This window comes from Falco naumanni, chromosome 5 (assembly GCF_017639655.2).
Source record: "Falco naumanni isolate bFalNau1 chromosome 5, bFalNau1.pat, whole genome shotgun sequence".
NCBI classification, from domain to species: domain Eukaryota; kingdom Metazoa; phylum Chordata; class Aves; order Falconiformes; family Falconidae; genus Falco; species Falco naumanni.
The window spans coordinates 9,908,994-9,936,756 of NC_054058.1; the positions used below are offsets into that span (position 1 = coordinate 9,908,994).

General features: G+C 40.1%; 1 protein-coding gene across 1 annotated transcript; it reads left to right on the plus strand.

The window, feature by feature from the left end:
- The first annotated feature begins 6,810 nt into the window (after positions 1–6,810).
- NDUFA9 (NADH:ubiquinone oxidoreductase subunit A9) lies at positions 6,811–26,889 on the plus strand. The gene is made up of 11 exons (XM_040595275.1): positions 6,811–6,941; positions 11,003–11,173; positions 11,985–12,082; positions 12,274–12,365; positions 15,284–15,425; positions 16,550–16,652; positions 17,382–17,449; positions 17,598–17,674; positions 21,895–21,990; positions 23,986–24,052; positions 26,610–26,889. The coding sequence occupies exons 1-11, from the start codon at positions 6,884–6,886 to the stop codon at positions 26,778–26,780; spliced, it is 1,143 nt and encodes a 380-aa protein (XP_040451209.1). The 5' UTR covers positions 6,811–6,883; the 3' UTR covers positions 26,781–26,889.
- The last annotated feature ends 874 nt before the right edge of the window (positions 26,890–27,763 follow it).

A 27,763-nucleotide genomic window follows, 5' to 3' on the forward strand; every position in this document is an offset into this window, starting at 1 on the left:
ATGAGAAAAAAACCAAAACCTCAAAAAGGCATGGATATGGAAAGAAGTATTTGCAGTTTGTAGCAAATTATGGAAATATGCAGTTTTCAATTTCTCACCAGAGAAAAGTCAGAATTTAATTCAGTAGCTTTGTCCTTTATTTGAATTTATGGACAGACTCACATGGAAACTGGGCTTTTTCAGAGAAAACAAAGATCTTCCAAAAATCTACGTCTGAATGAAAAAAAAAACAAGTATCAAAAATAAAAGAAGCTTTCGTATGCTGAGTTCGTAATTTTTTAAATTCATGCAACTTATTTTACTACACACAGATTTCTAAAGGAGCAAAAAGTTGTAATTTAATGTCTTAGCTCCAGAAATTGCCTCTTGCCTCTTCTGGAGAAAAGCTGTATTTAAATGAAGTTTTTGAAATTACTACCTTTTTGTTTCTACAACAGGCTGGAAGATTGTGATTTTCCTCAGCACTTCTAAGAAAAACTCTTGCAGGCAGCTACATATATGGTCTAAAATGGACAAAAATTGTTTTTAGGATATCTTTGTGAATGGCAATGCTAGCGCTCTACTTTTGCTGATTTTTATCTTTACTAGGCATGTCACAATGCATTTGAGAACAACATAAATCAAATGCAGCAACATTATTAGTATTTGGAAGATCTCGTTAGATGCTGAAATAGTAACTGAAGAGTGTGAAAAAGAGAAAGCCAGCAAAACAAGAACGTATCATTTTCTTTCTTGTTCTCATTTGTTAAAAAGTGACAGCTTAGATGTAGATAACCTGTTGGCTTTAATGGGGCTCTCATTTAGTCCAAGGACATGAATTTGCTGAAGCAATATACTCCAGAAGCCTAGCCCTGTGCACACTGAGGTATCCATCTACCTCCCCAGGTGCATAAGCAGTTGATACATGTTGTTTGAAAATAAATTTTTACAGAGAGAGCACCCACTTTGTTAAATATTATGATACTCTTGTACTATGCATAATTCAAATGCCAACTGACTTTCATGCTATATAAAATACTTTTGCCCCAACATTCTATGTCCATCTTTCTCCAAAGGAATTTTATGTTTTGGTTTGGTTTGGATTTTCTCCCCCATTTGCTATATAAACTACTCTGTAACAATTGTAATTCTGGCAAAGTATAAACAAAAATGTAATTAACTGAGCAGATATTATATCACCAGTGTTATTCAACCGTGCTGAGAAAGAGTTGGGCTCCAAAGTTTTAAATGCTCCAGATCCTTCAGAGTCTTATGCAGATGGTTAGTTTTACAATTTTGAAGATTTTCTGTTGATTTCACTGAGCCTGTCAACGAAGGGTACTTCGGTAAATGTTCATGTTTGAAAGAGAATGCTACTGCATTCACATAACACATGCTCTCTTATCCTGCTGCACTTATCTCATTTTTTAAAACTATCACAAAATGTCATAGAAATTCTAATATGAAGCACTACTGCTGCAGAATTTGGATTAATTTTGCTACAATGGCTTGGTTATTGATACAGTGAAGGTTGGCAGCTGCATAGTTGATCTCTTTTCCATGGATGTTTTTCACTTATTTAATATTAAACCCCCCACCTAATATTACTAACAGTAGCCATGACGGGAAATTGAATTCTCTACTAAGAATTTTGTGCATTTGACATAGATTTTGATGGCTTTTTCAATCATATCTTCTCATCCAATTTCCTACTTTGAGTGCTCCATAATGCTAGAGGTGGGACAAAATGCTTACAGCTTGGATTACAAAATCCTGATAAGGAAATCTCGAGAACAGAGAACAGATATGATAACTATAATTCTTTTTATTTGTTTTATTTTGGAAATGACTAATTTTCAAGTTTACTGTGTCCTTTTAAATTAGAAAAAAAAAAACACCACCAAACACCCAAACCCAACCCAAAAAAGAAAGAACAGCTCAATTTAATAATTCAATCCACCCATTTTATGGTGGCATGTAGCCACCCTGCTGGAGAGCAAAGGGGACCAAGAAAAATGGTTCTGTCAGTGCAGTTCAGCAAGAGGATAAATGGGAATGGCAAGCCTCAGGGATGTCTTGCTGTCACTGAACCTAGCTGTAAAGGAAGATTCATTCCCCCCGACCTATCCAGAACGCAAATCTCTTACCAGATAAGGCAATTGGTGCTGGCTGAAGAAGGGTTGCTGGAAATTAAGATTTATGGATTACAGACAACATTAATAGAAGCATTCTGGTAACTGTTTGAAGCGATGTTTTACACAGGTCCTGGGTGTGACTGATCACTGAACCCCAACAATGGAAAAAGCCACTGAAGAGACAAGCAAGGGCAGCATGGTCATGAAGCTCCGGGACGAATGCATGGAGTGACTGACCACAGCTGTTGCACAGAAACCTGAACTTCCCTTGACACAAAAGGGACCGGAGTGTGGCCTTTGTTCTAGATAAACGGCGACATCAGCTGCAGGAATCAACCAGCTGCAGAACTGCTCATCCCTGATGTGAACAAAACAGCACAAATGCCTTCCTGCTTTAGCCAGACCGGGATGAGGAGCGTACACATGGGAAACTTCTTTGAAATAGTTCTAGACCATTCACTTCTGAGGCTTCCCATGATAGTTTTCCTTGTCCCATGCCTGAGCTGGCTTCAAACCATTTGTTATCTCCCAGCAGCAGAGGATGCTCACCATCATGATAGTGAGCATATTACAGAGACCCATGATGAGAAACACGTTTGTATTGTGAGTCACACGTCTACTGCAGTTACTATAGTCTGCCAAGTGTAATTTGTATTTGTATTGTGATTTACGTACATTGCTGTATCTTTCTGCTAAATCAAAATCCCATGTAATATCAAATAATTTCAGGTAAGTAAAACAGGTATTAAATATTAACCCCCCTCAACTGTGGAATATCTAGAGGCACCTAATTAGAGAGTATTGGACTCTGATACTGGGTCAGATGTACCGAGTGGGATACAGGACAGGACAAATATCAACTACCCCGTAGCTTATATCCAAGATCTACTGGAAAGACAAAGGATGTAGGTGCTCACTGTTTTCCCTGGGGTTACCACTGGAGCAAAAAGTACCCACAATTTCACAGTGGTGGTATAAGAATGCTGTGAGCACCCCCTGCTCCCTCTGCACCTTGTTCTGAGTTCCAGGAGGTTTGGTTGCTTGGGTGCCCTCACCCTCCTCTTCCTATGACACTTCTGTCCCAGAGGCCCCACATGTAGATGTGACATCAATTTCAACCGAGGCTGAATTCAAGCTGCTGTAGATTTTAGTTTATTTAAGAACAAGCTTTTATTGTCAGAACTAAAATATTTTGTTTATGTAGTTCTTAATGTGAGATAGTCACATCTGTTTTTCTCATTTATTGTGTACTATGAGAAAGACAATTTGTGAGGAGGCTGGGATACATTAAGATACCACTCTTATAAGGATGAAGAAAACAATCAAGTACAGCAGTACTAAGAAAAGACTTAGGAAAACAAAACAGGTATTATAAAAGTTATAATTCTATATAAAGAGAGGAAGCTGACGAATTGGGATATTAACATAAAAATGTGCTACTTACAGGAAATAGTTACCCAATAACAATAATATTAATACTTTATTCTAATATAGTGCTTTACATTAGTATAGTTCTAAGTGTTTCACTAAGTAGGCATCATTATTTTACTTTACGGATGATGAAGTTGAGATGTGACAATGTGACATGACTTCTAAATGTCATGGAGCAGACCAGCTGCAAAACTGGGAATACACCCTTGGTCTCCTGTGTGCTAACCCTGCGGCTGATCCACCGGCAATGTTGTGATCCCCTTCTGCCATCTACAGCATGTAGTCTAGCTTCGTCTAAGTCAAATTTGTAAGTAGCATCACAGGAAATAACTGTCACGCAAAGAACTCTGCAGCATATGCCTGTTTTCTTGCACTCAGAAATGGCTTTCGTTCTGATTCACAAGGTGCCTCAACTGCAGGATGAGAAGTTAACACCTTGGGGAAATTACATAACATCTTACAAATCAAGCACTGCTCAGCGAGTTAGCAAATGGAGCAGATGCAAGGTACCCCGAGGTAGACGCAGCACAGGATGTACAGAACAGAGGTACGTCCTGCCTTCCACCCTGCACCCCTCCTGACTGCTGCCCTAAGTCACCCAGACACCTCGGCGGAGAAACCCAGCAGAAAAGGAAGGAGTTTTCAGAGGAAGAAGAATATCTTCTGCCTCTTCTTCACACACCTCTCCAAAAAGCCACATTAGGGGCAAGGGTGACTATGACGAAGGGAGGTCTCAGAAGTGAACAGTCTACAGATGTTTCTTAAACTGGTGAAACACCTGGATGAACTCAAAGGATGGTGAAATCAGAAAAAAAATGGGGTCTCCAGGCATTACCTCATGTTCTTATTTATCACTTACATGTACTGAATAATCTGAAGAATCGATAGGACTTTCCTACCTCAGCAGCACCAGTGTGTTTGTTGGCCCCAGGGAGCTTTCAAAGGATGGTTTTATAAACTAAGCTGTTTGGTTGTGCTCACCAGACTCTTTGGTCTCCTGCTTATCTTGCTCCAGCCAGAAACCAGAGTGACATCAGTATTTCCATAACAACAGTAAGGCCACAAGGAGATGAATGGTGCAGGACTGTGTGGAAACTGAGGTACGCCATTCATACCTGCCAGCCCTGAAAGCCAGCATTTGCAACTAGCCTGCTGTTCCCCGATCTGGGAGAGCTGAGAGATGCCAGAAACACTCAGTATGGGACTCTTAATAAATCCTCACACATTTTAGGTGGCCAGTGGCCCTGAGGCTGCTTTTAGATGTTTGACTAACTTCCCTGCGATTCAAATATAGTGAGATAGCCCTTAATCAGCAATATGATGTTCCAAATTGTTTTCAAAATCAAATTCAGCTCCCTGTAAATTGCACATTTAACCTAGTTAACTTGTAATTGGAGCTGTAATAACTTGGATGTGTCCATTATCTAACTGCTCTTTTTTTTTTTTTAATGATTACATCACTGTAAGACACAAGCATCTCTGGTCAACTAGCACATCTTATCCATACAGTAGCACTGATGAAACAGGAAAATATTCTTTTAAAAACAGAGAATAGAAACCACACAGCTCTGGTTCATCTCTCCTGAAATCAGGGGGTGGCAAGCCTGAAGACACATCTCCTGATTTATAGTCTGTTGCCTTGGCCTTAATTCATCCTTCTCCTTCTGGTCCAAGCTTAGAATATGTTATAAAACCACTTCCCATGGACATTTGTGTCACTGTACAGAACAGTTAAGGGTCAAATCCCCACAGCAAGAGGCTCTGACTTGGATCAAGAACAAGATGGGCATGTGAGATGCAGGAACTGGGGAGACACTTTCATGTAGCTGTGTGCCATTTCTGGTACTGGCTAGGTACCCAGTTCTGCTTGGTGAGTTCGCACCACTTTCCACGAGCACCCATGGCATTTGTACTGTATCTAAGCATAACGGCACAAACTGGATTTCCTTAAGTCATTGAGGCAGGCTGGGCCACTCAGAAAAGCTGTGGTGAAATGTAAGACAGAGCGAGGGGCGGTGGGTAGGTTGTTTGGGGGTGGGAGGTAGAGGAAGCTTGCTGTTGTGGTTCCTGGCTACCAGCAAAAATGGATGAGCACGTTTAGTTCAGCGTGCATCTGACTTACGCATCAAAGAAAAAAAGCCCTTGTGGCTGAGAACTGGATGGCCAGAGTCCATAGAATATCCAGATTTTTGCCCCAAACCCCAAATCACCTGCTATGCCACAGCTCTGGCAGAACTACCATTTGGATTTGCATCAGAAGTTAAAACTTGAGTATTTTGGAATCTGTCCAAATTGCCAGAAATATTCCCCGACTGTTCTGCCTTTCCCTGCACTTATGTTTTAAAAACTTTCTGGTGAATATGAGCACTAACTACAGTGGCGTAAGCCAGGTTACAAAAGAATGGCCATTTGTATTCAACACAGACCAAAAAGCAATGGGAACCCATGGGAAAAACGAGGCTATAATAGTGCAAGTGGCAGATTTAGAGTGCCCTGTGTGCGATCGCGATGTAACATTCACAGCAGCACTTCCTTAGGGGGAAAAGTCTCAGTGAAACATGGAAGACCTACGATGACAGCAGGAGTTATGAATTTCAGAGCGGTTGCACAACTGTAATCATAGAATTGTTTAATCTCCATGTAAGGCTGATTTAATGAGGCCAGGTAATTCAAGGCCTAAGTTACTAAATGTGTTTTTGATCAGTCCAGCTCAGTAGCAGCCGAAGTTACTGTCATTTCATTGTTGGACTTTGCTCATTTACCACCAGATAAGCACTCGGGTGCTGGAGCAAGGACAGCAGTTGCCTTAGTTTAATTAAGTATTTAAGCTTGGGGCTTTCAGATGCACCTGCAAGCGTTGGGGGTCATTCTCGCTCTGGAACCCCCTTCTTGGGGGCTTCTGAACTTCCCTCCTACCCTCCAGACCTGTGAGCCTACGAACTCGAGGCGCCTTCGCCAGCGGGCCCAGCCCGGCCACCGCAGCCTGGCCACGGCGCGCACGGCCCGGCAACCCGGCCCCACGGCCCGGGCCGGCTCCAGCCCGGCGGCTGCTCCGCCGCGAGGGACTACGGCTGCCCGCGGCTGCGGTCAGGGCCCGGGAGCGGGGCTCGGCGGGGCCGGAAGGAAGCCCGGTAGGGCACCGGCCGCACTCCAGGGGCGAACCGCCACCGCCCCGCGCCGCCACCCCTCAGCGCCCCCGCTCCCCGCCGCGAGGCTGCGCAGCCGCACTGCCCCGCCCCCCCGCCCCCTCCCGCCCGGCGGGGCGCTTGCGCGCAGCGGGGCGGAGGTTTGGCCCTGCCCGCTTGCCGTCCGGCGCGGGGGCTGCTGGGTGAAGCAAGATGGCGGCTGTGGCTCGCTGCTCCCGGGCTGCCCGCGGCCTCCTGTCGCCAAGGGCAGGTGAGTGTCACGGCCGCCGAGGGGCAGGTGCCGCCATGCCGCGTCTCCCCGCGGGGGCCCGGGGAGCCAGGCTGGCCTTGCGCGCTCCGCCTGAACCTGCACGGCGCTATGGCAGCTGCCTGCCCGCGGGCCTCCCTGCTCTCACCGCGGCACCCTCGGGGTAGAACGGGGTGAGGGAGCCCGCAGGGCGCCGGCCGAAGAGCAGCGGGCGGAAAGAACTGTTTGCGGCAGAAACGATCGCTTTCTGCCTTCCTTCTCTTTAGGGGAGCTGGGGCTTGTAACCGAAAGGGCTACGTGGGATTGGCTCCGGCTGCCGGTGTGGCAGTACAGTAGGCTGTGTGGCAGGGACTGTCAGAATGTCAGCGGATGAAATGTGGCTAAAAGTTTGGATACCTTTTGCTCTTTCTTAAGTGACCGTGACGTTCTGGTCATGGTCTATAAGCATGCTTAAGCACCAAAATCATATTTAAAGCTTGTATTTGGGCCTTTGCCACCAAAACAGAACTGGGTTTTAGTTAAGTTGATTTAGTACGTGCTCCACTGTTGAGTAAACTGGGAGATGGCAACAGATTTTGTTGGTTGAAAAAAATGATGAAGGAATTTAACATACGTTAGATTGGAGCAATGTGTCTTTTCAAGAAAAAGGCCACTTCTAGTTTACAGTGGGTATTTGAGCTTCAATTCAAACCAGTGTTCGTAAATCACTTTAAATATGGATTGTAAAAGTAAACTTCCAGTGACAAATCCATTCTGGTTAGTGAAGAAGATGAAATTCTGCTGTTCTGGGAAGGAATCTCTGTGCAAGTCTGTGTTACACAGGAGCGCAGAGCTTTAAGTAGTGGTGCTTCAGCCTGGAGATACTAACATGAGCTGTGAAAGCTGGATGGGTCTATTAAATTATGTTGTCCTGATTTACTAAATGTTGCATTTTGATTGGTCTCCACACTGTGTGTAAGGTCCTTTACTGGTTCTGAATCAGTGTGAGGATGTCTAGCCTGCTTTCTTTGAGTCTTATACTCATAAACTTTTTTTTTTTATTAAGATATAGTAGTAATTGATGATAATTTGTGACAGATCTGGTACAGTTACAGAACAAGAAAAGATGTACAGCACTAAAGACCTTACAGTGTAAAGGCAGGCAACCATGCACAAGGTGAGAGAATACAAGACAGTAATAGGATGTTATTCTTAGTGTGACAGTGCTAGCATCATGAAGAGCCTGTCTTCAGTAATGTTTTTAGAAATAACAGCAAAAAAGGCACAAAGTAGCTGAAAAACATGTATAATTTTTTTTCAGATTAATTTTTTGCATTTCTTATATGGGCTGATCTGTTTAGTAATACTTTTTTCAAGTGATGCTCACAGTGGGCTGAAATCTTGTTGCTTTTAGGTTTTATAGTGTAAGGACTGAAATGTATTCCTTCCTAAAAGTAGCAAAGATAGTGTTAATTCTGTAAATACAAATAGTATGTAATTTTTTTTTTTTTACAAACCTTTAGAAAGGGAAGTGTATGTATAAAAAAATAAAATACTGAGGAGCATGTGTCATCAAGCTTTCTCTTTCGTCATCTCAGCATATCATGTAGCTTTTTTGCACACTAGAAGAGATCCTACTGGTTAGAAAGAACCCAGTCATTTTTCTGTGAGTCTGCCTACCTAAAAAATAAATAACGAAACCCTAGTTATTAGAGCACTGCAAGAATGAAGGTACCAAGATCATCAACTGTCTCTCTCGATTTACCCTTTACACTTGCAATTGTACTGAGCTTGGTTAATCTCCACTCTCCTGGTACCCATTACATAGCTACAGGCTTTATTCTGTACAGAATATTCAGTATACACTGCTGATTTAATTTACAAGTTTGTTCTTTTGTAATTTAAAAGAATAAAGAAAAAGCAACCCCCCTCTTCAAGAGTTTTGAATGTAGAAACCTAGGGTATGGGCTGTGTGTTTGTGTAGTCTGTGTCAGCCAACATTGTAAGGGTGGCATAGTAATGTGTTTTAAGGTGTGCTGTATTGGAAATCCATTGAAATGACTGTCTTCAGCTTCACTGTAATTCCACAGAAGTGTACACAAAGATTTTAGAGAGCAATGGGAAATTAACTGGATGATAGAAAAAGCAGAACATAAAAATAAGTGGTGAATATGGCAGTGATGAGTTGCCATGTTCCTTAAATTTGTTTGAGGTATTATGAAGTTTAATATGAACATACTGTGTCACTTCTATAACTGCATGTCAGGTTTTTAGACATTAATTGAATGCCACAGGAGTGTGTACTTCTGTTAAACTTCAGCAGATCTTTGACAAATGATGTCATTTTTGTGTGTGTTTTTGTTTGGTTGGGGTTTGTTGTGTGTGTATTGTGTGGTTTTGGTGTTTTGGGTTTTTTGGTTTTTTTTTTTAAGGGTGCTTATCATGGAGTGGATTTTCCTTCTTTCTTATAATTAGTTTCAAGGTCTCTACTTCAATAATGGAGAGGCCCTGCATATCTGCCACTTTTAAGACAGATACCATGCCCAATTTAACTGTTCCTGAGCTTGGACCTGTTTTGTAGCAGAGTTGCTTTTTAGGCACTTAAATACCTGCTTGAAGTTTGTGTAGGTAGTATCTTACTTTGTCCTGTTTCTATCAGCCTATTGGAGTATAGTTTCTAGGCACAGCATATTAATTTGATAAGTATAAGTGTATATGTGTGATTGTTTTATTTAGTTAAGTGTCAAACTACCTTTCAGGACAAAATTGGAGATATGGTATTGTTTATTACTCCACTTTGTGGGGTATGGAGAGAGGAGGGATAGGCAAACTTTTGGGTAGAGAAACACCTCCTTCAGACACTGAAATCTTGCTGGATTTTCTGGTTTGAATTCTATCAGCTGATCTAACAAAATGTAATTTACGTTGAAACATACCCTGTCCTTTTGATATTCTTGTTGGCTACATCAGTGCCACTGTGTAACTGGCAATACTTAACAGTGTCAGGATAAAATGTACTCCTTCAGTGTACAAGTGGGATTTTTTTTTTTTTGTTCTTTCTTAATGCGTCCATCATTCTGATATCAAACACTAATCTTGTTTTCATTATGATTCTTGCTACTTAGATTTATATGGGGAAGATTCTTACCCAGAAAATGCTTATGGCCATGACTTTCTAAAAGTTGTAAGGTCAGTTACTGGATTTCTGTTACATGCTCAAATTAGTTTTCCAATGACAGCTTTTACGGTCTGCTTTTGTCCACAGTCAGATGCCTGTAGTGCGTTTATGTACTCTGTATTTCATCTGTTCCTTTCTTCTTACGAGCATTGACATGTAGTAACACTAAACACTTCTAATTTCAAAAATGTCTTACAAGGGATTTATTTCTTGCGTTTGGCTGACTTGGTTGGAGAGGACATACGTTTCTTCTTCCCAGACTCCCAGTTGGAGCTGCCTTGTCAGTTTATGTCAATATCCTAGTGATGTCCTATTTCCATGGCCTTCAAGTTTCTGTATCTCCTTAAGAAAAGGAACAGCTTTGAGGCAGTAATACATCATGAATCTGGCTCTTAGCATCTCTTCATTTCCCTTCACTCCAGAGCTATGATATTGAAGGGCTGCTGCCTCTTGCAACATTTGCCAGCTATGTTTAGACTGAGGTGAAAAGTATGGTTAACTGCATCTAGAGTGATTCTGAGGTCTTTTTCCCGCAGTTCCCAGATCTGGAGGCAGGATGTGGATGTACTCGGGTGGGACCTGCCTCTAGCAAGTATTCTTTGCCTAACCTCTGTGCTTCACCTTATACATAGATGCTAGCCATTTAAGCTTTACTTACTGTTTAGGAACCGATAACCTTTCATGGCTTCATTTGGTCTTTGACTTTTATCAACCACTGCCTCAAGCCTGCTGTCCTCTGACCTATACAGATGTCTTTGGAATAGCCTGTCAGGGGTCTTGATGTGGGACATTTTGCTGAGGGAGATTAAAGAAAATGGATCTGTAATGAGAAGAATAACATGAACTGTGGTTTGACACTGCTAACTTTTAGCTTGTATCGCATGCTCTCTCCTGTTTTGTGTTGTAGGCCCTGGCATTTCTGTGCTAGCTGCAGCACCATCTGTGTTGCAGCCACGCCGCCGAGTTCATCATGCAGCGATCCCTCGTGGAAGAAGTGGACGATCCTCTGTTAGTGGCATTGTGGCCACTGTCTTTGGGGCTACAGGTTTCCTAGGACGATATGTTGTCAACCGTTTAGGTAATGTTCCCTAGGAGTACTAATTAAAAAAAAATATATCTGTTTAATGAAACTCTAGTTTTTATTCAGGTTGCAGGATAGTCTAGAAACTTCTGGCATTTTGGATCTTAAAAGTGATTTTTTTTGGTGATACTTTCATAGTGTTTGGTGTGCCAGAGTGCCAAGATGTGACAATTAGTAAAAACTGTTTTAATTTCGAAGGTTTTTAAGACTGTTAAAATCATTAAAGTAAGCCATTCTCCTTCAAATACTGTTTTTCAGTCTGTAAAATGCAAATCTGAGGAGAGGTACAACACATTTGATTCTTCTGTTTTTGGCCTTGTTAGAACATTTTACTAAATTTTTTGCAGGAATTTGATTTGCATTCTTTAAAATTGCCCTTTTGAATTTAAGTTTTAGAAAATAACTTCCTTTTTTGTTTTTTCCCTTCCTTCTCCTTTCCATGCAGCTTAAAAAATGCAAATATTCTTGATATGACACATTTTTAGGTATTGTACTGTGTTTATAGTACACATTTTAATTGTTTTTTTTTGGTTCTTGTTTGTTAACAAGCTTCTTGAGAGATTCTGTTTTGTCTTACAAGCCCAAATACTCAAGTATGTCCCTGCTTAAGAATTCCAATGATGTAGGTTCGAAAACTTATTTCTGTTCTACTTCTAGTTTTGCAGATAGCTGTTCAAGATATCCTATGTGTATTTGTTGTGTTTTAATACCAGGAAAAAAAGGAAGTTTTGTACATTCAGAAGTTCAGCTACTTAAAGTTATGTAGTAGTTTGAGATAAACAGAACTTCTGTTTTTTTGAATGCTTAGGTCGCATTGGATCTCAAGTAATCATACCCTATCGCTGTGATCAGTATGACCTCATGTATCTGCGGCCGATGGGTGACCTGGGGCAACTTCTCTTCTTAGTAAGTCTTTTGCTTTGGCTTTAGATCAAATACAATACCATTGCTATACAAGGAAGTCTGTTAATCATTCTCAAAGTCAGAACTTCAGCTATTGTTTAGCCTCTAAATGGCAATGGTGTGAAAGAGCTTTCTTTGATTATGCCTATTTACACATTATCTCATCTTTTTCCCATTTGATGTTCTGGTTACAGGAGTGGGACTGTAAGGACAAAGACTCTATCCGAAGAGCCATGGAACACAGCAATGTGGTCATTAATCTTGTTGGAAAGGAATGGGAAACAAGGTAATTTTTCTCCCCACCCCCCATTTTCTCTGTATAGATAGATTTACACCAGGTATTGGACATTGTAGCAACGTTTTACAGCATGTGTACAGTATGCAGTGACATTGACTTTATTCTTGGCTTCTATGAAAAGGCAAAACTGAGATTTTGCTTGTAAAAGTTCTTCCATTTCTTTAAATGGCTAACTAGAGTCCTGGTTATGATCTGGTCTTCAAAAGTGCATTCTTTCTGTGATTTCCTAGTGTATAGCTTTTGTTATGTCAGAGAGTTTAATGTGCTGCTTTCACACACCTTACAGATGTCTCATGGGTGCCTTCCTGTAGCTGACAGAGGCTCACCCGTTTCTGTGAGCTCATATTTACATCATTACAGAAGGCTTTTGTCCTGTCACTTCAGCATAGTGATGAATTGTAGCCTACTAGAATAAGCTATGATCAAGTTTTTCCTATTCTCTTGTGAATATTAATAAACAGGAGTAGCTAATGGAGAGTCCCTAAGATTGTGATTAATAACATCATTCCTTGACAGAATTTTGGCACAGACAGTATTGGCTACATAAGCATTTTTTTGGTAATAATTTTAAAAAATAGTTCCTTTTTGAAATGCATTTAAAAAAAAAATCCCATATTGATTTTTTGGTTAAAAATACCTGTCATAGCCTCTTTATTTTTTTTTTCATGCCAATTATGTCCACTTTATTTAAAGCTTTGTGCAGAACTGCCAGACAAAACCTCATTAGTTGTGTGATTTGCCTTTATACAGTACATAACTTTGCTATCATAGTAGACGGAAACAAATGCAGATATCAGTTTCATCTGTGTTTATAAGCATAATGTCTTTGTTGCTCTTTTTTTGTGAACAGCCATTTGATGTTCAAATTGTAGAATTAGTAGTCAAATTACTAGTCTCAAATTGCAGAATTATTTTTCCTAAAATAGGTGCTTGCCAACAGATACACAATTTCAGCTGTTTTTTGTTTAGTGAAATATCGTGCATAACTTCTGGGAGATGCTTTGATTTCGCATTCAAACTTGTAGAGGTACTTTCTTTTTCTGTTAGTCACTTAGCTCCTTGTCCCACTGTTGGAGTCTATAACATAGTTTATTTGGGGAAAAGCCTACCAAACCTAAATTAGCTTTGATCTTGTGCATCTGACAAGGTTTTTGGTTCTTTTTGTATGTTCTTCATGTAAAAATACATAGACCAGCCTGATGGGATTGTTCTGTGCTTTTACTAAATTATGAAAGATTTTAAATGCTTATTGTCAAATTAGAAGAAATTTCTTTGTGGGAATGAAGGAAGAAAAGAAAGTCTGTACGGGTGGCCCAAGGGAAATGTAATCTCTGTTTCTCTTTCAGATATGTATTTCATGTGTACTTTCCCCTTTAAAATATCTGGACTGGTGTAAAAAGTGGTGTAAGGGAGTATTTCTTTGTTATTGAAAGGAAGTGTGAGGACAACCACAAAAGGTTTCATTCTAGTTTAAAAACCTCCAAACCTTGTCACTCTGGTCAATTTCAACAGATTCAAAAGCAGAGCAGTCTTTGTACATGTTAGAGACTTGTATATTCCAAAACTTACCACTGTATTGCACAAATGTTCTTGGGTATTTTATACGTGTTGGTATTAATTGTGATGCTGGAACCCTGAGATGAAGTTCTGTGGTCTGTTAAACATGAGGTCAGACTAACCATCATAATCATCCCAAACTCTACAAAAAACTTCAGCACAAAAAAAAAAAAAAAAAAAAGTAAGATTAGAAGCAGAGATCAGTCAAGAAAAGCAAAGCCTGCCATTACATACTTTTCTTCTTGCCTAGTATTAGTGTACAGTCTCATCTGTGTGTACTATGTTGTTTGAAAACTCCATAGTTACAGGAGCAATGTTGTTAGTTCTTGTGTGTTTCTAAAATCTATTTTTGTGAGTAGAACAGGAGTGATGGTTCCCAGGATCAGATTAGTTGTTGAAGGGTCAAAAATAACTTTTTATTTTTAAGGCTTTCTTTAGGCTCCAGTGGGATCTGAAGAGCTGTGGGAGTAGATAAGGACAGAGAGAGAGGCATTTGGACAAGATGTTTGTTGCCCAAAGCAGATGGAAAAGATGGAGCGGGGTGCTTACAAGGATAGTATAATGACATGAGAAGCCAATTCTTTCTTGCAGTCTTGGGATAGTTGGAAAGAATTTTGGGACTGTTGCCAGCCTATAGTGTCAGTTGTGCTTGGAGACAGAGCTTCTGTATTGTTCTTGATCAGACGCCAAACCAGATTACAATTGAACCCCCTAATTTAGGCCCCTTGAATGCCATAAAGTGAGTGTAGCTGTTCTTTTCTGCATGCTTCTCCTTGAGGTCCCTTACAGCTGCTCTGAAATGGTTCTGACTCCTCTATCAATGTAAGATTTTCCATTTGCATAAGCACCTGTCTGTTCCTTGGTCTCTTTTGTCCACTTCCCCAGTGCCTAGCATCTGCCCTAACTTAGGTTGCTCGCAAGTTTTGAGCTCCTTTGTAGTGTAATTGAGTGCATCAAATCAAGTGAAATTTTGGACAGGTGTTGTAAAAAGGCAGCTTTGTTCAGATTTCAAGATGCAGCACCTAAAAAAAATAAATATCTGTTTTCACTTGGGAAGACTTTTCTGTTTGTCGCAGACAAGTCTGCAAGAGGATTTTTTCATACTGATTTAATCTTAACAGATGAAAAAGCAGAGCACTAAAACCGTAAGTGAAGCTTACTGTTGCACATCACTTTCCTCTAGTTTTTATTATATGAAGAGTCCCTCATGAAAGGGAACTTTGTTTTTAACAAAGTCCATCAAGATGGGTTTGTAAAATATATTCAAGTAATACATAATTGCTGTTTGGTTGTTCGGCAGCCACTGTTGATTGCTCTGAAAGTAAAATTTATTTTTTGCCTTGTTTTAGAAACTTCAGTTTTGAAGATGAATTTGTAAATATTCCTGCAAGTATTGCACAGATAGCTAGAGAAGCTGGTGTAGGAACACTCGTTCATGTCTCTCACCTGAATGCTAACATGAGAAGTCCTTCCAAGTACCTCAGGAATAAAGTAAGTCTGGAATCCTTTTGAATGTGTTTTCCGAGAGCCTACTTTCTTTTTGTATTTTTTATTTTCCTCCCCCCCAAACTGTTCGAAGGAAATCATTGTATGAATTTACTATGGAATGTTTTCTGCAGCTGAGGAATTTTTCAGTTACTGTGCTTATTGGAGCTAGAAATCCTCCTTAGTACTTCATGTGCCATGAAGGGAAATAGAACTTATATTCCTGAAAACTCTTCCTTCCTTTTATCCTTGAATATCTTTGCAACTAAAATTACTGTCATTAAGAAAGAGGAACTAGTTTGATGGTTTGGGATCTGATTTCAGGCCTAACAGATAAGGCTGGAATGACCTAGCAAAGTAGTTAGCAGTTGATGCCAAAATGAATGGTGCAGAGGGACTTCAGGCATTTGGAGTGGGATTGTTACCTGCTCTTGTAAAAAAATAAATAAATCTGGGTTTGGTGTCCTATTTTTTTCCTTATTAGGAATTACAATTTTCTATTGCTGATTTTCTCTTTTTAATGCAGCTATTGTCCCAGGTTTCAGCTATTTTTGTTTTGTTTGAGTTCACTGTACTCTGCCTTGTCTTTAGTATAAAAATTTTTGGAAGCCAGGGTTAAAATTTGGTAGCTTTCCATGTGTAACAGCTCCATAGGATAGTTAGGCCTTACCATATTGGCCAGTCCCATGTGAAAAGTAGATAACTGCCACTGAAATTTCAAATTGTACTTAAGCAGTTCTTGGAGTGGTCTGATAATGCTGTATGGGTTATGTAAACCTGTTTTCTTCCAAGCTCTGGTCTGACATAAGCAAGAGAAGTACTTAGCTTAGGCTTCTTCCTTTTTGAACTTTGTCACTTTAAATTTGTGTCCCTTCACTAGTGAGACTATTGTATCTCAAACAGAAGAAACGATCTACATGTTTATGGGACTTCTGGGACATTCTGTGAGGCCTTTATCTTAGCATAGCATCTCAAAGATCAAATGGCTCAGATATAAATAATTTTGTGCTACTGATGGTGTAATTTCTTTCAGTGCTGTAGTCAGGGTGCATTACTTTCTGAAAAGGCATGCTCTTCTGGTCTGTTCAAGAATGGATCTAATGAATGTGTTCATTTTAATTGAATGATAGGCTGTTGGAGAGAAGGCAGTGAGGGAAGAATTTCCAGATGCTATAATTTTGAAGCCCTCGGAGATGTTTGGGAGAGAGGACCGATTTCTCAATCATTATGCCAGTATGTACACTTGAAATAATAAACCCATCTATGATTTGGATACTTGTCTATAGAGATCAGAGAGAAAATGTGATTTGCTTTTGAAAAGCAGAGAGGTATGTTTTTATCAGAAATTTATAATATTTGGTTAGCTGAAGGTGTATGATACGAAACAATACATTTTCATCTCATGACTGAATTGTTTCTGAATCTAGTTAGTTTGCTGTTTGGTTTGATTTTTTCTTCCCTTTTTTTTCCCTCTTTTAAGGGGCGATGTTTACTATTTATTTTATTTTATTTAGATTGTTCTGAGCTATGGTCTGGTCATCTTAACCCTTGAAGTAATTTAACCTGAAGGTAGTTTTTCAAATTGGTAACGCTTGAATGTAAAAATCGACTTGAGTTGCTCTGGGCTCAGAAGCAACAGTAATGAATCTGATGTATCGCCAACAAAATTGCTAGGCAGGATAGGGTGGAATCTGTTTCTGTCTTGCAAAGTGGACATATCTCTGAACCGCTCTAAGTAAACAGTAAATACAGCCTTCCTATCATTGTTAATAAGAAAACCAAATGTGCATTGAAAACAGTGCTACCGGAATTGGATGGTAATTCTTCCCAATTTTTTTTTTGTTTGTTATTTTTTGTTAGTTAAGTCAGTTTTCAGAAGAGATCCACATTCAGTGTACTGCAAAATGTATTGGTTGTTTGCTTACTGAAAAGATTCAAATTGTGTATGTGTTTTTTTATCAGACATGCGCTGGTTCGGTGGTGTGCCTCTTATTTCTCTGGGCAAGAAAACAGTGAAGCAACCAGTATATGTAAGTTTTCAATAAAACAAGACAATCCCAAATCCTCTGTGTGTGTGTGTGTTGTGTTTTTCTTTTCCCCCTCTAAATCACTTCTGAAAGGGGAGTGTGCATGCATTCCTGTTTTCTATTAGTAATTGTCTGAATTTGTTTCTCACAGGTGGTTGATGTAGCAAAAGCAATTATTAATGTAATTAAGGATCCTGATGCTAAAGGAAAAACATACGCCTTGGCTGGGTAGGTTACTTTTCTGATTCTAATTAACTGAAGTACTTGTTCTTGGTGTCATTTTTTGGCATGCTGTACAGTACATTTAATTTCTCATCCATGCACACAGTTTGAGCTGCAATAAATTCCACCTCCTTTTTGGGAGGAAAAATGACTCAAGCTGTTATTGTGAGTACTCTGAAAATCCTAGTTTGGGCCTCATTGCATTTAATGTTATGTTTGTGCACACAAAGAAATAGGCAGTCTTGGGAATCATGCTAAACAGCACAGATTTGAAGAAAATTCTGCTAAAGCTGTGTGGAAACCACTTGGAATTAGAATGGATAGAGACAGTGGATCTTTTGGAATAATTTGTGTACAAAAGCCCCAAGTCAGAATAGGTCATTAGTATTAAGAATAAACAATGTGGCAAATGCCAAGGTAACAGGTCCATGGTTTGGTACTGAAACATAGTACTGGAACTGGTCTTCACCCAGTATATGTGGTAAAAGGAACACGAGATTCATTGATAGAGAAAACAGTGGCTAATAAGTCAAGATACAAATTATGCTGAACAGCTCCCTTTTTTCTATAATGTGCATATTTCTATCTTCCCTCCATATACATTAAAATGTTTATAATTATCAGGATTTTGCAGAAAGCTTATCTGAGATTACATTGATTTTCCCACATACATTTTGTGACGCTGCTGCGGTGACAGCTCTTTATTCCCATAGTGCAGAGATCGGTCGTTGCTGGTTGAGGTTTTACTCATGTCATGCCACTTTCTTCAGTGCTGTAACTGTTGAGGAGGATGTTGCTCCGGGCAGCTAGGCTAGGTTGTGCTGTATGCTGGTGTTCTGGAAAAGGCAGCAAGCAGGTCTTCAACTGCTTTTCGACCATACTGAGGGATTTCTGCTCAAAACCTATCAAAATAAGAAGCTAACCATGGTCTGAAAAGACTGCTAACAGCAACAATAAGGTTATTAAGTAACTTCAGGTTGCTTTCAAATCACTGGGATGATACAAAGTGTCACACTAAAGAGCAAGTGTAAACAAATGCTAGACAGCCATTCAAACCCAGGTTGTTGTTGTTTTTTTTAATGAGAGAATAGGTTATGTAGGTGTCAGATGGACACAACTAATGGGAAAACCAAAATGTGACAAAATTAACCATTTGAGTGACTATTTTATCTCATGGGGACAAACTTGAAAATGGGTCAACATGTATCCAAAGCTGCTTGCTGAAAAAGGAAGGAGAGGTGCCTGGTTTTAGGTTTGTCACTGTCTCAGCAGCAGCAACTGCCCTAACTGCAGGAGAAACTGAGAATTACACACTAAACAGAACACTATTTGCAGCCAAATGGAAAGGCAATTGGCTAAACTTTGAATGTGTTCTTACAGTTTGAAAGTCTCATTTTTTGGCAATTTACAGAAGGTCAGGAGTTCAGTGCCCAGGTTTCAGAGGCAGGAATTCAAGCAAGGATGCCAGGCTGTCACTGCAAGGAACACACTTTCAGGCACATAACAACGACTGAAAAGACTTTGGATAAATGATGGTTTAAACTGAAGATCCAAATCAGTGTTGGAAGACCAAAGGAACTCTGCAGCATAACCCTTGACTGAAGCTGTATGAGACACTTCTTTATTTTTTTAGAGAGTTACCAGTTTAAGTTTAAAATAGTAATTTTGTAAAAGAGCATTCTATTTCTGTGGGTTTGGGTTTTTGTGGGTTTTTTTCTTTCTTTCTTCTTTTCTCCTTCCAACTAAATGGTGGGATAGAGTTTTAACTATGACAGTGTCATTGCTGTTTCTGAATGATGGAAGATCTCGTATGGTTTTTTATCTGTGCCCCTCTTTCCCCCATGGCATTGGTTTTGCTTCATCCACTTGTTAAATCTGTCTTGAATGCTAATGCTCTAGAGCTTGCTGTTTACTAGCGTTGTGACTAATGTAGTGACACTTCAGTGTGATTCTATTGGTGAAATTGTATTAACGTTTGGTAATTTATAAAGGAACAAACAGTATTTATTTTTGTTTTCACATTTTGAAGTTGTTAACCCTATCCTTACATGATCCTTACAGGTCAGGATAAAAGTGAAATTGACTTATACTCCCTTTAGGTAGGCATGAGGATGTTGAAGTGTAAGGGCAAAAAATATAGTGTGTTGTGTGCCCCCTCCCCTGTAATAAGTAATGAAAACTAAGATTTGGTTGTTTGGGTTTTTTTTTTTCCCCTCATTGAGTAAGTAAATTTGACATTACCACTTTCTGCTGTGTTTCTCTTGTAAATTCTAGCAACAGAAGAAAACTCACTATTCTGTTTTTGATGATAGTTCTTTAGTGTAACTTCATAAATGCAGATTGATCTCAGGTTCTATAATCCAGCCACCTGGATGAAGTTGATATGGAGTGTCAGGTGTTGAATTCTTTTGAATTCTCCCAAATACACAGACCTACCTTTAAGTATATCCATTAAAATGTTTTGCCCCAATTCGCTTTTACAAGCTAAAGTAGTAGTAATGTGGGGTTGTGTCTTTTTTCCAGCATTTGTCAACAAATTTTGTTTGTGGTTGTTAGCATTGCTGTTCTTTCAGAAGAACACGTCAGTTGAAGGCTTGATTTTCATGTGTGCAACCTCAGACCTTGACATCTTTGAGATCTTGGGTTTATCAAACTGAAATTCGTGTTCTTTGTATCATACTCCTGAATTTTTGGACTGTGTGATGTTTAAGTATGCAGAACTGTCTTACTCTAGCATGGTTTCATTTTTGTGGGGATTTAGATTCCAACAGTAATTCAGTGTCTCCTATGAAGTTAGAATATTAAAATGCGAAGGCAAAGTCTGAACAAGAAAGGAATGGGAACTCCCAGTGGTGTAGGTTTCTCTTAAACTATTGCAGGTGTGCAGGAGACGGTCTGCTTCCTTCCCTCCATCTTGAGAGGGGGAATGCATTCTTCTGGGGAAATTTACCTCTGTTTCTTTCACTTGCTTTTGAAGAGAACAGTATGCTTTTAGTTGAGCAAAGGCAAGTGAATCAATTTCCTTGCATCTATTTGCTACCAAAGGTGGGATAACTTTTGTTAACAAGCCTTTCTTAATTTTACCATTTGCTTTCTGGCTTCCTTCTGTTACGCACTGCCAATTGGGCTTGTACAAATTCAGTCCTGTCTTGGCGATGGAAACCTTGTATTCAGAATTTGAGTTAGCACGGAGGAAGCACATTAAAGGTGTGCTTTAAAAGTACATGGAACATGCTTCGTTCAGTGTGGTTGTGGTGGGTTAGCCTTGGCCAGCAGCCAGACACTCACCCAGCTGCTCACTCTCCCTCCTCAACAGGGCAGCAGAAGAAAACTGTATGAAATGCTTATGGGTTGAGATAAAGGCAGGGAGATTGCCTACCAGTTACTGTCATAGGCCAAAAAGACTTGACTTGGGAAAAATTAATTTAATTTACTGTCAATTAAAATAGATTTGAATAGTGTGAAATAAAGACGAATAAAGCAACACTCTCTCTCCTTTACCGTTTTCCCAAGCTCAGTTTGAGTCCTTCAGGTTCAGCTGAGCAGCGCAGGGAGATGGGGAGCAGTGGGTTATGGAGGCAGTCCGTAACAGTTCATTTCTGCCTCTCCTTTCTCTTCATGCTTTTGCCCAGCTCCAGCATGGGCCCTTCCGTGGGCTGCAGTCCTTCAGGATAAATCAGCTCCACTATGGGCTCTCCATGAGCCACAGGAATCTCTGCTCAAGTGCCTGGGCTTTTTTCCTCAGTCCTCTGTGCCTGTGTGACATTTTTGCCCCTCTTCAAGAGTGTTTTACCAGTGGCACCACCACCTTGTTTGAGGGGCTCAGCTGTGCCTTGCGGTGGGTCTGTTGGAGCTGGCTGTGCCTGGCACAGGGCAGTCCCGACCTCTCCACACAGGCTGCGCCTGCAGCCACCCCTGCCAGCACCTGGGCACTGGCACCCAATGCAGTGATAAAACAATTCAGCAGTTTGTGACTGTACCATTGCTGATGTCAGATGATATGTTTTTCTAACTTAATCCCTCTTTATTTTAAACAGTACAGAATCTGGAGAGCCAAAATTAGTTCCCCCTCTTGTGAGGAAAACGACAAACCTGGTAAATCATTTAGAGTGAACAAAACAGGCCCTTGGTAGGCTTCAGGGTGGAGGGTTTTAAATTTTTTGTTCTTGCTCCAAATATTCAAGTATACCTAACTTACCTAGAATGTTTATTGTTTTTTCTTCCAGACCTAACCGATACCTCCTGTATGACATGGTAGAATACATCTATGCAGTTTGCTTTCGAACCTTTCTTCCCTATCCACTTCCACGTCCTCTCTACCAGTAAGTGGGACCCTTCCTTCAGTAGGATCTTGGGATCCACCAGGTGGCACAGAAGCATAAATAACTGTGGCACTGGTTATTTAATATTACCAGTTGTTATTTAACATGCTAGGACTGTAGAAACTGGCTTTCCCTAGGTAGTCGTTAAATGGCTTTGAGTCTTCTGCTCAGGCACAGGCCAGCATTTGATGAGCTAGTGTATGAAAAGTGTACTTCTAATAAACTTACTAGAGTCACTGAATGGCTTTGCTGAGTCAAGAAGTAGCAGAAGGTCCTAAGTAGAGACACTCAGTAGCAAACTAAACAAACTTTTATACAGTACTACAGGGTAAATCTGTGTACTGTAGGTGCTGACAGATTTTTCTGCAGCAGCTTAAGGTATTGCTACTGTCAGCTGTGCTTCCAGTCTAGTGAGCACTGCCACCCTGGAAGCAGAGTTGGGGTAAGGGTGGGTATGGGTGTTGATTGACTTTCTATTTAAGTCCTTTGTATTGATCTCAGCCAGTGTTGGAGGTAAGTTTGTGTTGAGATCTTGACCTGGGAATTTGAGCAGTGCAGTTATGAGCAAGCATTTCTTTGCCTGAAATATAAGGGCAGTAACGTCTTTAGAAGGTGGTAATAAATTGGGAGATAAGAAGGGAAAGGTGTAGCATCACACCAGTTGACTGCAGTAGATGGACTGCAAGGCTCTGTTTGCGTGCCCTGAGCTGCTTCTGCAGCTCTGTTTTCTGGCCTCAAGGTGTACTGGGGATAGAAGGTGACTTGCTGAATTGCAGCTACTGAGGAATAGTGCATGAAAAAGTGCAGTATAAATCTGAGCCTGGGCCTAGTCCTTCAGGCATAATCAAATCCTTTTGAAAAACTGTCTCAAACAGTAAATGCTGTTTCAGAAGTTGCCTTTAGCATAGTTGAGATGTGTTAATATTTGGGATGCTGGTTCTCCTCAGTTTTAGTATAATGCAAACTAATAAGTGAAAAAAGTCACTGGTACTAGAATCCTCCTACCAATCTGCTAGTAATAGAACTCGAACACTGGATTCATGTAACTGATGATGAATAATACTAGAACATTTTAAACGGTTGTGTGTGTTTCTTAATTGGCTGTAGAGGCATGAGGTTAACATGGCTCAGCTGACACAGAGAAGCTTTTTGAAAAAGTAGCTGTGTGGGTGCTTTTTAGTTTTATTCACATTTGCTGCAGTCTGTGTTATGCTTCTTTTTTTATGGGCTAAAGTAAGTGATATTCCATATTTTTGAGACAAGAATGCATCTAAAAGGTGATTAAGCCTCGTTCTGTGTATGTGCAGCAGCTTAGTAACACCCTAATCTGCACGTGAGCGCTTCAGTAAGAGATTCTACCTTGCATACTGTTGGTTCCAAGACACTGAGCAAGAGCTGTAGTGTTATTTTCTTTTCTTTGACAGATTTTCTTTCCTTCAAGGGAAACTTAATTTCTGAAAACTGCAAATATACTAATCCTCATCCTTTTTATAGATGCAGATTGCTCCAGATTCCATCGTCTTGTTTGTACGGCTGTTAACTCATTTAGTTGTCAGCAAGCGTGTTTTCTCATGGAGGCACTGAATCAAACTTCATGACTAATTGGACTACTGCCTACACTACTAGGGAACAGAGCTTGGAGGAAAGGCAGGGGCAAGACTGAACCCTCTGGTGTGTGGGGAACTGGATGTGGAGGTTTACTTTCCTCACCCACTAATGCTCATTTTTACTCCTAGATACCTGCTCCTCCATTCCCTTCCAAAGTAAAAGAATAGGAGATCGAATAATTCAGTAGCCAACAGTTAAAGTTACCAGAAACACAGCTAAGAACTTGCTGGCTGACATGTTCACTGCTTTAATGAATTCATAGCTTGCAAGAATGGCTACAGTACCAGCTCTCTCACACTGTCAGTGTGAAATATTTATACCAGTTCTTGTGTTCTTCTGTGCATCTGAATAACGACTATATTTTTGCAATACTCTTTCTGATTACAGTTTAGTTGCAAGATTCTTTGAGATTAATCCATTTGAGCCATGGTTAACACGAGACAAAGTGGACCGGGTAAGTGTAGGATAGTCCACAAATTCTTGGGAAATGTTTCATTGTCTATTTGTAACTTGCACTTGTAGTTTTGCATTAAAGGAGCACCGAAATGTGTGTACGTCATGTGGTGTAGTATTTCAGTCAGTTCAATGGCTAGAATTTGATTATAAAGAATCGCTTTCAGACTATTTGCATAGTACAAAATTTTTAATTTTTTAAGGTGTTTGTATATAACCTTCCTCGAATATGGTGATGGTTCCTGCCATACAATTGCTGCAGCTATTGTTGTGCAGTCTCACTCTGATTTGTCCAGACCTGTTACGGTGCCAAGGGGATACACTGTCAAAGCAGTTCCAAGATTCATCTGATGCAGTCTTACAAAAACTAGTAAGAGAGAGACGCTAACAGAAGTGGGTTTTTTAAAAGGCATCTTAATGATGTAGTCTTTCCACTAGCCTTGGTGAAGGAAGAATAGTTAACATATTGCTCTGAATACATTTAAGAAAGTGGTTGAAACAATTGGTGAGAGGGTTACATAACAAGAAGTAACATGATGAGGTGGGGAAAGGGCCCAACCTTCGTGAAGTGTTAAAAGTGGTCAAGTCTTATGCTTGCTTCTCTTGTGTCCCTCCCCCCCACCCCCAAAACATGCTATTGAAAATGACAGCCAAAGTAGAGATTGGATGTGCAGTGTGCAGCTAAGAGAGGTGTGTGTGTGTTCTCCCCTCTTTTAGGTAACTAGTGAATTTTATGTACCTCTAGATGCATTAAAGTCACTTATAACACCCAGATAATGGTGTTTTTAACAACTCAAGTTGAACTGGCAGCACTGGATACAGCCCAAAATCTCGCTTGACATTAGAGTGCGTTTTTTATGCACAGGTTGCAACTTCATGTTTATTCCTAACTTCTCAGAATGTCTAAGTGGGAGTGGAGAAATACTTTGCAAAAAACCCCAACTGCAAGCGAGGAAAAAGTAGGATTTAGCAAGTATTAGTAGCAAAACTGTTGGCGTATGTGTAGGTTAGCAAAGATAGTCATGTACTCTGACAGTCTCTGAGCTTGCTGTTCTCTGAGGGTTGTAGGTGCTCTCCCAGCTATTTTGCAGAGTTGGAGTTCCAATGACTTTTGTTATGATGCTATATCTATAGCCTATTTTGACCTGATTGTTCCAGAATTAATTTGAGATAGGGTACTACCATGAATCTGGGAGAGCTGGGTTGTATACTTAGAGCAGCTTACTGAATAGCTGCAAGCAATTAATTTCTATGTTTACATTTCTCCATCTGTGAAATAAACTTTTCTTATTCTGTTCGGAAATAATTGTGAAAAACTGTGGACGGTATGTGTAATGAAGGAGGTAACCTTATTTATGGTCCAGTGCAAGACTTTTTTTTTTTTTTTTTTATTTTCCCCAAACAACTGACTCGTCCCCCATACTGGAGAGGGTTGGCATTGTGGTTGTATTGGCTGTATTGACCCAGGTCCCATCTCCTGAAAACCTAACTTCTAGCCACCTTTGTAGTTTATAGAGTAACATTTCATAAAATAAGCCTGCACCAAATCACTAAAACTACTGCAATTCAGCTATAGCATGGGTAGTGTAAGAGGGCAGTTTCTCCATGTCACTTGTGTGTCTGATTGTTCCTCTTTCCCAGCTTTTCATCCTTAAGTAATCTAGTAAAATTAGATCCAATTGAATTAAAAACCTTTCAAGCAATAATAGCATAAGAGAAATCCCCGTTTTCTAAGATACAGGTCATATGTGTTGCAAATATGGTAGTAGAATTAAATATTTGCCCTGTACAGGACCCTGTTCTAGACCATGAACAGCGACAAATAACCTACCAAAGGTGACAATTCAACATAGTTTTCTTGACAAAGCAGAATGTATATAATTGCAGTTCAATATGCCCTTTGTTTGGCCTAATTTTATGGTTGCAATGCAGTAATCTTCCTGTAATGTATACCTGATGGAGAGAAAATGAAGACACTTTTCTGCATGTCTCACTGCTGTTTATTCCTGAATGTAAATCTGAAGCCTGAAGGGCTTTTTTGCCAGATGCAAACCACCTGAATCTCCTGTCAAAGTACACTGGGTACGCAATACCTTGTGTAATGACGCCATAGTTCTGTAGGGCCAGGTCAAATGTTTTTCTCCTCCCAGGGGAAAACGCTGCCAAAATCGGTCAAGGAACTGGGACTGACACACAGTTGGCTGAGTCCACATTTATGTTTGGATAGGTCTTCAGATCTACAAGGTGCAGCAGTGTATTGTATTGTGGGGTTCTTTATCAGGGGAAACAGTCTTACATCAGCAGCCTTGAAATTGTAGTAGACTGTCCTGAGAGCTGCCATTTTGTTAAAAATTATTTTGAGATACATTAAAATGTTTCTAGTACTATGGAAACAAATTAGCGTACATCCATAAAAGAAAAAAGGTGACCTCATATATAAGTACAGAGTACTTTTTTTAGTATGTGAATGATGGGCGTAATGCTGTTCATTCTATCAAGTGAATTCCCTCTTTTTGTTTTTGTTTTTTTTTTCTTCCCCCCACCCCTTCTTTTTAAAGTTTCACACAACAGACATGAAGTTTCCTGACCTTCCTGGTTTGGAAGACCTGGGTATTCAACCAACATCTCTAGAACAAAAAGCAATTGAAGTTCTGCGCCGTCACCGCAGATACCGCTGGCTGGATGCTGAGCTGGAGGAAGCAAAACCAGCTAAGACATATCCCATGTAACAGTTGATAAGGTGGTTACGTAACACTTCTTAAACTGCCTTTGTATGACCCAATTTGTTTGAAGAACTGTGTATATACTGAGTAAAATACATTAATCGTGTAAACTGTATTTCCGCAGTGTTGTCTTTTCAATTATGGAAGCCTGTCATTGAAAAGCAATTTGTCTCTTTAAAAGGTCATGGAAGCAAATTCAGTTTGTTGCTTAGTTGGTAAGCATGAAAATATTTTGTAAGTTTGGGACTAGAGGGAATGTGTCTTAACACTAATCAGTTTCTCCCTTGGCTCTCAAAGCAAGCGTATCAACGAGTTTTACTAAGTGGTCGAGTGATCTGAAGAACGTTGCATTTCAGGACTATGTTGCCTAGAACGTGTCCTTTCCAATAGGGACTGCTGGTACTGCCATCTATTCAGATTATAAGGTCACATAAAGCCCTGTTTTTAAGTTCTTGACTCTTCTGAGCTTTGTTTTCTGCCCTGAGCACAGCTGTTACAGAATATGCCAACCAGAATGGCACAAGCTGTTTGTAAGGTCAAGGAGTGTCAATTAGACACATAAACAAGTTGCTTCATGTTGTCTGACCTCTTGTGATAATTGTGTGTGCTGTGGCTCCTAGACATGAGGAAATGTGTCATTTGTACCATTTTTGAATGAGACAGTCTACTTTTTAGATGGTCAAATCTTTTATGTGCTGGGGCATCGTCTTTCTTTTTGTAAGAGAGATAAGCTTTACTTCAAGATTACATATTTTTAGTTGTTCTAAGATCAAAGAAAGATCCCTGCCTGAATTTGATCAGGAACTGTGCTTTCTGTTTCCATATCCAAAAAGAGTTGCTGGAGGCTCTTGGTTAAATTTTGGCAGGGGCATTGCTAAAGGTGCAGCTTGGAGCTGAGTAAGTGTGCACAGAAGTGAGAGCTGAGATTGGGATCTCCTGTAATGCAGTACACTCTTTTGATAGCTTCAAGGTGTGAAAAAAGATATTGA